The 16,483-nt window shown below is 36.4% G+C and overlaps 1 protein-coding gene across 1 annotated transcript; it reads right to left on the reverse strand.

Annotated features, from left to right (window-relative positions):
* Positions 1 to 4,495: 4,495 nt before the first annotated feature.
* Positions 4,496 to 9,051, reverse strand: emx2 (empty spiracles homeobox 2). Its single transcript, XM_052151486.1, has 3 exons — positions 8,351 to 9,051; positions 7,035 to 7,219; positions 4,496 to 5,717 (listed from the first exon to the last, which is right to left on the reverse strand). Exons 1-3 carry the CDS (start codon positions 8,739 to 8,741, stop codon positions 5,550 to 5,552), a joined length of 744 nt encoding a protein of 247 aa, XP_052007446.1. The 5' UTR covers positions 8,742 to 9,051; the 3' UTR covers positions 4,496 to 5,549.
* Positions 9,052 to 16,483: the final 7,432 nt, after the last annotated feature.

Below are 16,483 nucleotides of genomic sequence, written 5' to 3' on the forward strand. Positions count from 1 at the left end.
TAACACATTACGATTTAGATGTATCCTAGTTAAACAGATGAACAATTATTCCAGTCTAAACTGGAATAACCATTTATAAGATATGCGATAGCCAACTATAAACTTTCCTTTAATTCGTAGGCTATATCAATTAGCATCGGCTATATAGGCTACTTACAATATGCAGATACACAATATTAGACCAGGCAGTAGGCTATTACGAGTAATCTATTCGTGCTGTTAGAAACTAGATTTTCGTTAACTGTAAAAATAATAATAATAATAATAAATACTAATAAAAATGTAGATACTTTGAACAGGCCGACGTTGGTAATAAAAAAAACTGCCTATGTCCAGTGGCCCAAAAAGCTATAGGTCTGATACATGTTTGTTCCAGGCCTTTTTATATGTGCGTCCATGTGTGAGCTTCCCTCTCTCTGTATGGCTCTGAATAGACTACTCTTGTTCTGTCTTTTAGCATTGATATCATCCAGTGGTTAAATTACACCGTTGCTTCTGCATGGCTGCTGCTGTTATTTTCCAATAAACAGTTTTGTAGCTCAGTGTGATTGCTGCTTCTTGTAGCTGTTATATTTATATTAGGCAAATTAGTAGGCCTATACTATTTCATACATATCTGAGTGTATAATTATCCCTGTAATGACTTTAGTCCTAATAATAGTGTTTTGTTTTTTTTTATCCTGGACCATCCGATCATTAGGCTATAAATATCTAGTACAAATTTAACAGAATTTTTTTAGCCTTGCATCAAGACTTATCCAGAATGGGACAAAAATATTCGTTTCAGATGAACATTGTGTTGTCAGACACAGCGTGTAGCAGAATTGCAACATTTGTTTACATCAATTAAACAAAACCAATTTTTTATTCAAAACTGAAAAAGAAAAATACACTCTGAACTGTATGTTTCACAACAACAGTTATGGTGAGGGGGAAATGCATACTGAATGTCACACAATTTTCACCTCAAAGCAAAACGTGGTTAATTTGTTCCCATAGATAGCCAATGTTTTCTAAAGACACACAAAATCCACCCCAAAACAAAATATGCGTCAAATAAAGATTATTATAATCAGTGGCTTCCTAAAAACACGACCAAAGAGGAACATTTTAAATATAGCTATCATCAGTCTCTGAAGGTTTGAGCATATTTTAAGCTGTGGGGCTTTTAAATGCGGAGAAATGTTTGGAGTACCCTCGAATGGAAACCCTGAAAATGTAATGGCTTTAAATTTGTGACTCTTGGAGCTATCATAGGTTAAAGCCATAACTCCTGTATAATATATCCAATATGATAAAGTCTCAGCAGTGTCACCATGTTTTACTATAGATCCATTGATATTTGTGTGCTTGTGTGTGTTTTGTAGAATAGGGGTGGTGCCTTTATACAATCAAGCTGAGTTAGGAATTGACAGCTGCCAATGTTGAACTTGACCAATTGGCTACATAAAGTAAAAAATGACATTTCCGACATTTACCCGTCATGTGTCTTTTAGACGTTCTGCCTAAATACCCACGTCATTAATTATGTATTGCACCGTCTCCAAACCCGCATCACTTTAAGAATGGAAACTCACGAGCCTTTCCTTCCTTAATTATAAAAGGTAAGCCTGGCTCTAACATGAGATATTTAATTTGTAATATAAACTATTTGAAGGGTGATTATATTGTAATTGCTCATTAGTCTTGTATATTTATCGCTGTACCTTATGGCAAGGCCGCAGGAATTGTTTGGGGGTTCATTCTCCCATTACAAGGATCAGTTTCAAAAGCAATTTGTGAAACTGGATAGATTGCGTTTTTTGTGACGTCATATCCCAGTAAACGCAATAAATATCACCTCAAACCAGCTGTAGTGGCCAGTTGAGACGGGAACGTGACCCTCTAGGAATAGGTAGGCTGCAAAGTGAAAACAAATAGGCTAATATAGTTCCGAGCAGAACCTCCAATCAAAAAATAGCTATTATGCTTTTTGACAGTTGTCAGTATGTTGAAGTGGGACGGAAGGCTGCGCATTTATGTCCATCATACTTTGTCTTTCAATGGTAATTTTACCTTATTATGATGTGTAGGTTAGTTGAGTGCGTTTTGCAATATTGTAGGTAGTGTTTTTGAATCAAAGCAACAACAACAACAAAAAAGTTTGATTTTGCACTTTTAGTTTGCAGTCCAGACCGTCCACCCACACTGCTGTAAAACTTCCTTTTATAGGATTAGCGGACGTAATTAAAGCTAGTAATTGCAGATTAGAGGTTTTGGGTCATTGGGGTTATTTGATAGGAGGCTGTTTTAAATGACGGGTAATTATTTAACATCACTCGTTTTCAGAAACCACTGCGAGCATTTGGAATCTACACCAACTTTTTACTGACTGTATGATGAATCATGGCAATGACCCTCTGTGATTGATCGTTTTCCTACTATAAGCGTGGCGTTGTTGACCGTTTAAATTAATGTTGCTTCTAAAACAAGTTATCGCAGCACGAGGTTACTTAAGCGGGTCAGAAGGTTCTCAACACAGCCCGTCCCATGGCCCGTAAGCTTATTTAGAAAAACAGATCGATTAATAGCCTAGTCTATACACAAGTCATATTCCACCGTTCACTGTTAATAATAACAGTTAATAAATAAAGATGGTATTTTGTCATCTGTAATCAAATCTAAGTTTATTTGAAAATTAAGAAAGTCTTCTAGGTCTATAAATAATTTCCATTGTTTGATTAAAATGTATTTGCCCCATAACCGAATGATGTGCATATTGTCCATAATAAAGGCTTATAAACTATACATTTGTGTGCATAACTGGGCTGTTGAAACGAAATATTTCATTAATAACATGGACAAATAATTAAAAAGAGTTTCTGTGGTGAAGATTTGTGAAGTATAATTTCCCTCCTTTAAATTTAGCCAATTGTCCACCACTAAATGCAAAACACCAGGCGCATTTAAACCGGCAAAGCTAAATTAATAAAGGGGAGCAGGCGATAATGATGGGGTGTCCTGTCTTTTGAAGCACAACGGAGGGAGAAAGTGCGCCAAATTTGTTTGCAGCGGATCAAGGCTCACCGCCTTCACCGAACTTTCTTTATCTTAATTCCAACTTGAAAAGATATAATTATCTAGTTTGAACAGGGCTGCTATCAAATCCTTCTTTAGGCAGGGTAGGGAACAGCTCGAGTGGATTGTGGGCTCTGAGACGCTCGGTGTTGCCCGAGATAGGAGTAATGAAGTTGTGGAGTCCGGAGATACAAAGGGCATTAACCTCATTAGCATGAAACCTTTTCTTCTAACTATTGTGGGACCCTTTCAGCCTTCTAATCCGTCTATTTCAAAGCTGGGTTTGTAATAAAGCTTTTAGGGTTTTTCAAAGCTAATAGTATTCTCCGCAGATTTTTTTTATTATCGTTATAGTCCACAGACTGTTAAAAAAAAAAAAAAAGTAGGTCTATATAGCCTATATGCGTCTGTGCAGCCGTCTCCAAATTTTGCTCTTTATCAAACAACGCGTAGGCTAAGAGTATTGGGGGAAACACGAAAAATGGTAAGGAGTGATGAAGGATCTACCTTAAGTCTTTCATGGGATATTATAATTTATTTATTTTTAAATGGATAATACCATAATATTTATTTCATACAATTCTAATTAAAATTGTCGAATTATTGCGGTGCATGTTGTTTTTTATATGAAAGCAAAAATACGATTGAATGTGTGGTTTGACGTATGTTTTCAAAACATATATTTTTAATTATTATTATTATTTATTTATTTTGTATTTTATAATATATTATTATTTTTATGAAATGGGAACGCTGGCTATAGCCTACATTCCAGCCGTGGCTGCCGACAAGATTTTAAACAAAGCTCTTATTTTGCGGTACACTGCAAACCTTCTCTTATCGCTTTTGAGAGGTAGACAGATTGCATTAAATTATGTCCAACCAGGCCCCCTTGGATCCACGGATTAACAGATTAAAGTGGACCACTGGGCAATGCATCCCCTTTCCCCCACATATTACTCGTATGATAATTGCCTAAACTGATTTGCACTTTCACAAAAGCTCGCAGGACTCTTTGTAGCTTGAACAGGCCAGACGCTCCTCTTGTACCAATGGCAATAACACTGGTTCATGCCAGTCTATCAGACTGAGAGGCAAATGAGGAAAGAAAAAGAAAAACAAGCGCTTCGCTCTGGGAGAAAAAAAAAAATCGAGCTCAAGATTGTTTTTAACATTCTATATTTTAACGAGTCTGTTTCCCTAGTTACAAAAGTTAGTATATCCTCAGATTAATTAGACAGCAGGTGAAATAGCCAAATCCATTCATACAACAGCGATCATTCTGATACATCGCATGTTTGTCCTGATGGACAATGACACCAAGAGACCGTAAGAATACATCTGTCGGTGCAGCGCTATGATGATGCGGTGGTTATAACAACACTAAACCAACCATGTGAATTCATTCACTAGCCGGGCAAAAGTTTCATTTTGGCCTTTGCAAAACAAAAAGCCTGTAATTTTATTCTGAGCAACATAATGATAAAACTTTATTGACAAAATATTGACAATTACATACTTCTTGGAAGTATAATTTGTGTTAAAATTGTAGCAAACTTAACACAAACACAAAATTATTTACATTCTTTTAAAAGACGATTTAACATAAACATTAGCTTTAGTATCTCTATACATGGAATACGCTCAGTGCTTGAAGTTTTGCTGCCAAGGCGGCCGTCAATTCTTGCATTAATCCTTCGAGGCAACTCTTTAAGGAGGGGCGAGTCCCGATAATATATTCGCACCAAGATTACGGAGTCATGGTAAAGCTTCAATTTTAAGGAATGTCATGAAAACATATCATATAATTACTATTGTCTGTGGTTTAGCATTTAGGTTTTACTTCTTAAAAACACTATAACGCAGCACTGCTACTTCATATTGTTTTCACAATCACTTTAACACGAGAATCATAAATTCAAAGACTGCACACTGTTGTAAAATAGGAAGAAGCACACAACATTTTTTTTTCTGATTAAAAATAGAATCAAAAACAAATTACTTTGAAAAAAAAAAAAAAAAAAAAAGGTCAGATTAATTAACCTACCAAAAAAAAATCCATTGCTCTACCATGCAATTCAAGATGTACAAAAACAGCTGTATATTTTGGTTTCTTGAAGTGGAAGGTTCACGTCTTGGGAAAAATAAAATGAGAGAAAACCCCCTCAGAAGTGCAAATGTCCTATGCGCATTTGAGCTATGTTTTTTGATAGTGGTGATGAGGTGGTGCGGGTAGTGTGGTGGTGGAGGAATGGGGGGGCTGTAATACCTGTCAATCACCTTGCCTTGGCAACGTGAAAAGTATTGACAGTTCCCTACAAGGGGTAGAGGCAGCAGTGCCACCAACAGGATCTCTCACCCTCAAGCTGCCGATCTCGAAGAATCAAATGTGATATTGGCTTTACCCGCTCCCGCTGTCAGTACACAGCATCCTTATCCGTGACACCCTTCAAGCCACGCCGCTGTCCAAGGTTCAAACAGTTCAAGTCTTTTTAATCGTCTGAGGTGACGTCTATTTCCTCTGGGCTTCCTTGTTTTGTGGCCATTCTCCATCGGTTTATGTGATGAGTTCCTTTCTTTTTCTGTTGTGAATCCGATCCTTCCTCCTCCAGTTTCTGTCGCTTAAACTTCGTCCTTCGATTCTGAAACCAAACTTTTACCTATGAGGAGTAAAAGAGTAAAACATCAGTGTAAAATACAATTAATCGGAAAAAAAAAATTCTCACGTGCCTCTATATAAAACAATCAAACAAAGAGAGTTGGCCTAACAGCAGGCATCTATATGTATAGGGCAGACGGTCAGTTTAATCGCGAGCGAATTGGTCGACATCCATTCAGTGCCTTGATACTTAGGCTACGGTAAAATAAAGCAACGCAAATAAATCAAAACGAGAAATTAAATAACTAGACGAGATTGAATGTGAGGAAGAGATTAGGGAACGAAAGACACGGTGTTGTGTCTTTCTTGTTTAAGTGCACCTGGCGACAGACAGGTTGAATCAATACCCAACGCCCTAACTTACACTCAAACGTAACTTTTTAGTAAATGCATTCAGTATACAATACGAGCAGCATGTGAGTAATACCAGTTAAACTTTACTGGCAATGTCGCTGATTATCACGGATCAGTATACAAGCTGGCCTATTTATACAATGCACCCCTCATTATCTACTACAACGCAGTATAACACATTTTCTATTAGCCCAAATCGATAATGCAGTCTTTAGCTTAATTTATATCATCCGTAAATCTTACAGCGACAACTTGGCAAGTGAGGCACATTTAATGTGCTTTCAGAGAGCTAATTGAAGCATTGAAGTGGCTCGTAGTCCATTCCTCTCTCTTGCTCTTCTGAAAGGCTCCGTTTAGAAAAGGGCCGATGCTGTCACCGGGACAATAGACTCCGACCGGGTCACTAAACGATACGCGCAAGATCTTAAATATGGTTAGGGAAATTCATAGAATTCGCCTCTTTCTTTTAAGTGTCAATTTAAGCCGGTTAACTGGTTAATTGCCAAACATTTTACACAAGAGCCAAGACCGGGGTGAATTTAACTTACTCAAAAAAGACCATTATGTACGCTTTTAGAACAATGCTTAGCTCTTAACGGATGGAATTACCAAGAAAACCACATCCTGAACAAAACACAATTTTTGTTTATAATCGAATTGTTATCAAGTAGGTGCAACATCTGTATAATGAACAGTACGTGCGTAAATAGCCTGCATAAGGAGAATGAACAAACTTGTAATTCTTTACGTAAAAAAAAAAAAAAAAGGCTTTAAATGTTTAAAACATTCAGAACTGAATTTGATAAAACATCAAAACAGTTGTGTGACGCAAACATTAACAACTGCATTTCATTAGAACCATAAAAACAGCATAACAGTATGTGTTCAGTAATTATTTAGGCCGTATTAAAACCATAGCACCATGCGCACATTGAAGCTATAAGACAGGTAGACATCTTCTTACCTGAGTTTCTGTGAGGCTAAGGCTGTGAGCGAGCTGTTTTCGTTCCGCACCGACGACGTAATGATTTTTTTCGAAAGCATGTTCAAGCCGTAGTAGCTGTGATGGTGAAAAAGCTGTCCGAATCCTTTTGGGCTTTCTTGCCAGTGCATTGTGCAATAGGAAGCTTTCAGGACTCGTTTCGTTTCCTGTAACGAAAGAGATATTAATTATAATCCACGGTCTCCCAAAACACGAGGTTCAGTTAATTCAGTTGTTAGGCCACGTTCATTCTTTTCTATCAAATATATTGCAGGGTGTAGGGCCTACAGTTGCAGAAAATTATATAGAATGCATCGTTTTAGTGAACAAAAAATATCACAATCGAATAGTCTTCACAAAAAGAATGATCTGGAATAAACTATTATTTGTATAATGTGCTCTGGCACAAGTGACAATAGCGATATTAGCTATTTGATTTTTTTCAAGTAAATAGACAACACTTTAGTTGCACGTTTAACTATAAGACATGAAGTAATTTACAATAGCAATATTATTTCCCCGCACTTTGAAATTTAATTCACGGGTATTATGCAAATCAGTTATATTTATTTTAGCAGTAAAATGTAATCCAGTGGCCTTGAGTGTTTTTGTTATCAACATAAAGACGAATTATTTTCCATACATGAAGTTCATAATAAAGTTGAATTGTTGTAATATTTTTTGAGTGTAATTTTCAATAAGATAATAGGTATTAGTACTATAAAGTATCACACTTAATTTGGATAGTAACGTTCGATGTTATAGTAGATAAGACCATATGTTTCAACAACATAATGGACCCAGTTATAAACACTTTATAAGAGAGAATTCTCACAACAACGGAAATTAAACTAGAGTTCTTTTCGTAAATTAATTTGTTGGTTTTAACAGGTTTTTTAAGTTTTTTTACTGAAATAAATATTGAAACCCTTTTAAAATAATTTCTAATTAATTCAAATCAAATATTAAAGTTATGCAAATCTTTTAAAAATACTTTTGACCTTTAAAACCAGCTTAGTGTAACTATGGAAAAACGCCAGATTTTTGTTGAAACCGTTGTAGGCTATAATGTTTTTACTTCACAACAAAAATATTTCGATGTATCAAAATAATGAATTAGTATTAGCGTTTCTAATTACTAGCAGAAAAGTAAAATATTATATCTAATTATGAATGGAAACCCCACTGTCAAACGTCTTTCCTCGGGCCGTGTTGTCAGTGATCTGTAGCCATTTTCTCCACACTCAACGAATGGTAAAAATATATATTGACGAATAGATTATTTTGCATTCACCTACCTTGAAATCGGTGTCCCAAGTATCTATATCTATGTATCAACCACGGATAAAAAGTTGAAGGGTCCCTTTGCTGGCTTGCGAATAGAGGGTGCGGACTGTGCGAGGACGACAGTGGGTGAGCAGCCAGAGCATGAGGAGGAGGTACCGAATGGATTGGGACAGCGGAGTTTGGAGGATGTGAAACAGCTTCAGCGAACATCAAGTCCGGGTTTGAGTAGACGCCCCTGCCGTTGGAATGAAAGCCGTTTAAAAATGGGTTCATCTGGCTTGAGTTTGCATAGCTGAGAGCCGCCGGTCGGATGGGCTCTTCGGATCTCGACGCTGGCAAAGGATTATCCTTCGCTACCAAAGACTCAATGGTAAAACACCTCTTCGGTGTGGGTTGAAACATGGTTTACCAGTCAAGATTCCCCAGTTTAAGTGAAAATGGGACACGCGTTAGCACTAAAAAGTACTCCACACCCAAGCCCAAAGTTGTGTCAGCAAGAGACAAGTTAGTGGCAGCTATGGAAAGGGTAAGAAAAAAATCTTTCAAAAGCCCACCGATCACCAAATCGTGATAGAAGTTGCCGACTTCTCCAGACAATCCATGAATGTGATCGGTTCCTCACCAGTTGTGCTAGCGATTTGTTAGTTCATGAGCCTAATTAGCTCTGGAGTCACATAAACAGTTTCCTATGAAGCCTGTAATGGCTTGGTGATTGGTCGTTGCCGCTCGCCTTAAGGTTGAGGGAAGAGTCTTCAAGTGCGTCAATACGAACGAACACGGAGAGGCGGATTCAAGCAAAACGGAACGGATTCGCCCAGATCCAGAGCTGTGGAGCAATTTACATACGCAACTGATCTCATTGAGAGAACCAAGGTAGTACTTCAGTGTGTATTTCTGTTCAACACAGGGACTAAGGACGCTTTTACACGATTTTAACGCACCTCAGTGTTCAATAAGATATAGAAATAACTATATAGAAATATAACCGTCATGCTGATATGTAACCTATATAGGCTATACTTGACTAGTACAAAAGTATAAATCTGGACGAGTGTCGATCAAACAAATCACTCTAATCTGTTACATTCTGTCAGAAAATAATCAGTAAAAATGACAATATTTGTTGTTTCTACTCTGGCAGTCCAGTGGGCCGGTCTAACACCCACCTCTGCTTTGTCTTTCCACGTTTTCACTTTCTCCGATGGGTTTGTGATTTGTTTAGGGATGAGAGCCTCTCTCTTCTCTATTGGTCAGGAGACAAGGACGAGGCTTATTAGACACAGACAATATTTTCAGCTCTGTTTGTTTGTCGTATGACTATAAGAGTCTATTACCCTCTAACTACTTATTTAATTGCCTGAACTCAATCCCATTATGGGTAACTAATGTGCATCCATCTCAAAAGTTCAGGTATGCACAGTTGTCAAAGCGATCTCCTGCGTGTATTGCATAGTGTAAGGTTATTCATTTAATAACTTCTCTTTTTACTTTTAGATATTTTCAAACCTCACAGAGCAATACACTTTTCTGAATTTAGCACGCAATTATTGGGTGCAAATTACGTTCGTTTTTATACGAATACTGAAGAAATTTTAGGAAAACTATTCTTCTGAATTGATGTGACATAAATGTGCGAGTAGCTTATGGCAGTGAAGGCACAGATGCACTTTGAGAATAAAATAAGTATCCTATATAGCCTATATACAGTGCATTCAGAAAGTATTCAGACCCCTTAATTTTTTCACATTTTGTTATCTTGCAGCCTTGTGCTTAATGCTTTCAATTATTATTATTTTCACATAAATATACACTCCATACCCCATAATGACAAAACAAAACAGATTTTTGATAACTTTGCATATTTATTAAACTGAAATATAACATTATCATAAGTATTCAGACCCTTAACTCAGTACTTAGTTTCAGCACCTTTGGTAGTAATTACAGCCTCAAGTCTTATGGATATGAAGCTACAATCTTTTCACACATCAGTTTGGGGATTTTCTGCCATTCTTCTCTGCAGATCCTCTCAAGGTTGGATGGGGACCATTGGTGGACAGCCATTTTCAGGTCTCCCCATAGATCCTCGATTGGGTTCATGTCCAGGACCTGGCTGGGCCACTCAAGGACATTCACAGAGTTGTCCCTAAGCCACTCTTGCGTTGTCTTGGCTGTGTGCTTAGGGTCATTGTCCTGTTGGAAGGTGAACCTTCAGCCCAGACTGAGGTCTTGAGTGCTCTGGACCAGGTTTTCATGAAGGATATCTCTGTATATTGCTGTGTTCAGCTTTCCTTCAACCCTGACCAGTCCCCCAGTCCCTGCTACTAAAAAAACACACCCACAGCATGATGCTACCACCATGCTTCTCCGTTGGGATGGTATTGTGCAGGTGATGAGTGGTTTCCTCCAGACATGACACTTGGAATTGAGGCTAAACAGTTCAATCTTCGCTTCAACAGACCAGAGAATCTGGTTTCTCACAGTCTGAGAGTAGGTTTAGGTGCTTTTTTATGTGTTTTTGCACTGAGGAGAGGCTTCCATCTAGCCACTCTGCCATAAAGCCCTGATCTGTGGAGTGTTGCAGTGATGGCTGTCTTTCTGCAAGTTTCTCCCATCTCCACACATGATCTCTGGAGCTCAACCAGAGTGACCATCTTGGTCACCTCTCTAACCAAAGCCCTTCTCCTCCGATTGCTCAGTTTGGCAGGTGGCCAGCTTTAGGAAGAGTCCTGGTTGTTCCAAATGTCTTCCATTTAAGAATTATGAAGGCCACTGTGCTCTTGGGAACCTTCAATGCAGCCAAATTATCATATATATTATCAAAAAAAGTTTAGCCTTCCCCAGATCTGTGCCTGGACACAGTCTTGTCTCTGAGCTCCACAGGCAGTTCCTTTGACCTCATGGCTTGGCTTTTGCTCAGATTTGACAGTTGTGTGCCTTTCCAAATAATGTCCAATCAGTTGAATTTGCCACAGGTGGACTCCAGTCAAAGTGAAGAAACATCTCAAAGATGATCCAAAGAAATTTGATGCACCTGAACTAAAGTGTTATAACAAAGGGTCAGAATACTTATGTCAATGTGACATTTCAGTTTTTTATTTAAAATAAATTTGCAAAGTTATCAAAAATCAGGTTTTTGTTTTGTCATTATGGGGTATGGAGTGTAGGTTGATGTGGACAAAATAATTTCAAGCATTTTAGCATAAGGTTGCAATATAACATTGCATGTTAAAAAATTAAGGGGTCTGAATACATTCTGAATGCACTGCATAAAATACGTTTGCATTACCCTACATTTACTGTTAAATTGAATAATTTTGCTTTTAGCTCCCAACTCCCAACATTTGTTAAATGAATGGATTATTGTTCGAACAGCTCGAACAGCACTTACATTGCATTTCATTTTTCAAAAATATTATCCCTTTATTGCCTTTATCTAGTACGTGCGGAAAGTGAGTTTATCTGAGGTTGTTTTATTGTATTTTATGTATTATTTATATAATTATTAAACTATTTTATTATTATTATTATATTATTGTATTTTATGTATTATTTATATAATTATTAAACTATTTTATTATTATTATTATTATTATATTGTTGTAACAATTAAGACCGAATATGGTTGCGTCTAAATCCATATACTGTGGTGGACTGTCGGATTCAGATGTAGGCTATATTCAGTATATATATTATCACATTACCCTAATTCATATATTCAAGTGATTTCATGATTTTAAAAATGATCTTGGCTCTTGATGCGTTGGACAAACATGAACATTATCGATTTAAAATTTGATCCATGCTGAGTCAAGGTCACTCATCCGCTCTTGTCCGCTCTTTTGCGGTAGTGTAAATATACACAAACCAATGCTACTTTACGTTCTACATTACAATGACACTAATATTTGTTCGCGGGCTTATATTTGTGATAGCATACACTTATCCAAACAGCTGCTATGTATCGCACATATTTTTCTTTCTTTCATATCACCAGCAACATTAAGCCACATATAGGCTATAGCTAATTTAATTAAATGTTGATTATGCCTGTGGTATTGGTTGCTGTCATCTATAGCACTAATTATTGGTAAGAAACAGCTAAAGAAATTAAATCACAAATGTTTACAATTGACCGACTTTTGTGGATTAGCTAGTCTATATAAGACATATTATAGAGGCTATTACAATCACTTTAGACGTTTTACGGTATGATTTAAGTTGTGCAGCATTCTAAAGAAATCCCTGGAATGTGCTGGGGTATAAAACAGATCTTCTGCTTTTGGAAGGAGATCAGAGTGCTCTTTGCTCTGGGCACTGATGTATAAGGATAGTGCGCCACCAACTGGTGCTTTCACCAAATGCACTTTCCGCCCATTTTTCGGCGTACACGGTCGGTCGAGGCAATGGTAAGCCATGGGTTTTGTCTCGCTTGTCTATAATACTGATTTCTACTTTTAAAAAAATTATAGTAGCTTATATGCACATTTAACATGATGTTTGATTAAAGGCTAATCTTTCATGTTACCCATCTGTAGTTAGCGAGTGTAACAGAGTGACATGAAACATGACAAAGAATTGTCTTAGAAGAACAAATATTATTTATATTAGCTCATTATTATTATGAGTATTATTAATAATATAATAATAGGTTTATAATATAGCCTAAAGTTGTGAACGTAGTCACAACTCAACATTCATGTTTACGTTTTCAATTTTTTTTTTAAATCAAGTCCATATGTCATGTACTCTTTCAGCGAATTAAGGCTTGTTATGCAACTTATTCAATTCTCACAGTGAATCTGTGCCTAACTAACTAAAACTAACACTAAACGCAAGTTTGTATCATTGTCTCAAATTCAGAAGGACAGTTTTGTTTTTTATTTTTCAGAATGGCCTAAATGTAGCTAAAAGTTCTACAGTTTCGGTATTTTTTTTAGAAAATGGAAAAAAAATAATTAACAAAATACTCATTAAAAGTTCAAAAATCGTGACAGTAGACGGTCATGTAGATCTTTATGGAATCGAAAGGCAAAAGCGTGTTGAGCTTTATTCGACAATTGTTTATTTCGTCCATTGTTCAGTCATGTGTCGAACACAAAGTAGCTAATATGCTATGCATATATAGGCCTAAGCCATGGATTGTTTTTGATAAGTGACGCCCATTACATTGCAATATTTCAGACGAATCATGTTATATCGTCAAACTGCAGGCTTCACAGTTATATGTGCAAGGCCTATCAATTCCAACACACACAGCTGTTTCATTCTATGCATAAAGGCATCACATAGGCCTGTTCAATCGATTTACATATAGGCCTAACATCGATATGACTTAACTATTGCATTTACATGAGCCATTCCATTGTGTAAGTTTACTCGGTCACTTTGCTTTTGATCAAGAAGTGGATCTCCACTTACAGCTCATTTCATTTATAAACCTTATTGTCCGTGCAAATAGGAAGTTATTTTGATCGTCGATGAAACAATTCTGGGCTCCTCGGATATTTAGATATTTTTACATGATGCTATAATTACTTAATTTAAATAGGCATATGGTAATAAATACAAGAAGTTTGTCTTGGACGTGACGAAAACATTCATGCAATTAACATTAATCTGGTTATTTTGATCAACTCGCTTGATCAAAATCAAATTAATATTCTATTTAAACATTCATATTTGCATGTCTTTGAGAGCATCACGTGCACACATAAATACATAATATTACTAATGCTATCTGTTAACCATTATAGATTGACCAAGATTATTAAAGCAATTTTTCATGTCAAGCCGGCATAACATTCCACAGTAGTTTTACCTGTTCATCTGTCTTTTTCTTCCAAGGACACTTGTATAAGATCTATTGTGCTCCAGAGAACAGTAAGTTGAGTGCAGCTGGAATCATTCACTCAGAAAAACGAGAACCAATTTATAAAAAATATTCATTCACTGACATCTTTTGCACTTTTAGATTTTCCTTGATTGTTATTTTTATATATGGAATATTATTACTATTCCTTTGCTCTTTTTGTTTTTTGTCAGTATAGCCAAATTATTCTAGTCAGAAACATAGAGCCATGATGATAGGCTGTCCGTGGTATTTTCGAGAGAGAGAGAGAGAGAGAGAGAGAGAGAGAGAGAGAGAGAAAGAATCCCAATTAAAAGCGGAACATTTTAAACATTTACATTTTTCGAAATAGGAGGTCTTAAATTCGAGTTAGATTTTTTGGCACACACCGCACTAGAAATCATTCTAATACACGGTTGCCTGAAGTTGAATAGACAAGTGTTGAAATGCTTTTATTGATTTTTCACGCGCAGACTGATCAATGGCACTGGGTGGCAGATGCACAGATTGCGTAAAAGGCAAACATCCCAAATTCACTCGGCTCACCCCTCCAGAACGAGGTCGATGAAGTGTACATATGATGACCCGCGGTCAAACTTCACAAAGTAGGTCTTTGGAAATATACGGGTTTAATCTAGTTTGGGAGTTCATATCCTCTTGCGTGGGAATTTGTGGCTTCAATTGTGGGATTATAGGCCTCAAATTCAATTGTGTAGGCCTATTATCCACCAGAATGCAGCAAAGACCTCTAACATTGTTTAAGATCCAAATTGTTTCTTTCTTGATTTTTCTTCGTACCGACATAATGCGAGGAAAAGTTGATCAACCCCACAGCGGGATGAACCACGACCAAAGAAACCGTTGCACGAAACTAAGAACTCGCATTGATGAGGTTTATCGAGGATTACCTCCCATCGACGTGTGTGTGTGTGTGTGGTCCTCCTGCAGCAGTTAGTATAATCAAGTAGCTAGTCTAAAACTTTCCTGAATCACAACAGTATCCTAATCAAGATGGTTGAGAGTGTATTGTACAAACGCTTTTGTCAATGTTGCTTTTGTGTATGAAATCTCACTTCACTGACATGGCTGTATTATTTGTAAGTTAAAGTTCAGAAACATACAAAAACACAAAAGCTGTTTTATATTAATGTGCAACCAAAAGGGAGGCCAGAGATTTCTGACATGAAAAATTATTCTAATTATTTTTGAAAAGTTTTTATTTGCTAAATCTTTTAGTGCATCACTGACTAATCGACATTAAAAAAGAGAACCAATAGCAGTGTATTAGAAGCAATTGCTTTATTTTAACTAAAGCATAAATTAACAGATTATAAGGATCCAATCACGTGCTCTCGGTTCATTTATGAAGAGAGAGAAGACTGGGACGTTAGAAAAAGTTGATTTAAGTGACCTCTAGTGGCCAAAAACAATGAGAAAGGCCACTGAAACTGTTTGCCAAAAAAGTAGAAACACTTTACAATAAGATTCTATTTTTTAACATCAGTAAATGCATTAGGTATTATGATCAAGCAATGGCCAATATAGATTTTATAGTATTTTTTTAATCTTGGTTAATATTAATTTATGAAAATAAAATTGTTGAATAGATTTTAGTTCATAATACATTCATTTGAATGTATTCAACGTTAAATGTTATAATGTATTACTTTAAGTTAACAAGATTTACAAGTGCTGAAAAGGTATTATTCATTGTAAGGTCATGTTAACTATGTAAATAACTAATAATAAGCAAAGTTCTGCCAAAAAGGAAAATGCTCTCTTTATTTACACACCCTCATGCCATCCCAGATGGGTGACTTTCTTCTACTGAACACAAGTCCTTTTTTCTATAATTATCCACTTTCATTTTCTTTTGTTTTTGGCAATTTGCATTCTTTGTGCATTTTGCAAGGAGATATTGTAGTAAAAAAAAATAAAATAAATAAAAAGTCAATTCAATATTGACAGTTTCTCATTCACACCTATCATATAGCTTTTGAAGACATGGATTAAACCACTGTAGTATGGATAACTTTTCTGCTGCCTTTGTGCAGTTTGAGCCTTAAAAATTCTGTCCACCATTCACTTGTATTGTATGGACCTTCAGTACTGATATATTCTTCTAAAAATCTTTGTGTTTTGCAGAGGAAAGAAAGTCATACACATCTTAGATGGCATGAGGGTGAGTAAATGATGTGAGAATTTTCATTTTTGGTTGAACGATCCCTTTAAGGAATACATTATTGTAAATTGTCACCCAAAAAGTTTAATTTAGAATCAAAAACAAGTCTTC

Source organism: Xyrauchen texanus, chromosome 20 (genome assembly GCF_025860055.1).
Source record: "Xyrauchen texanus isolate HMW12.3.18 chromosome 20, RBS_HiC_50CHRs, whole genome shotgun sequence".
Taxonomy (NCBI): Eukaryota; Metazoa; Chordata; class Actinopteri; order Cypriniformes; family Catostomidae; genus Xyrauchen; species Xyrauchen texanus.

Excerpts from the sequence above, each read along its gene's own strand:
- emx2 (XM_052151486.1), bottom strand. The coding sequence starts at position 8,741 with ATGTTTCAACCCACACCGAAGAGGTGTTTTACCATTGAGTCTTTGGTA. Across the intron at positions 7,220-8,350 it reads CTTGGGACACCGATTTCAAG|GAAACGAAACGAGTCCTGAA; the intron begins GTAGGTGAATGC and ends CTTTCGTTACAG. Across the intron at positions 5,718-7,034 it reads TTAGCCTCACAGAAACTCAG|GTAAAAGTTTGGTTTCAGAA; the intron begins GTAAGAAGATGT and ends TACTCCTCATAG.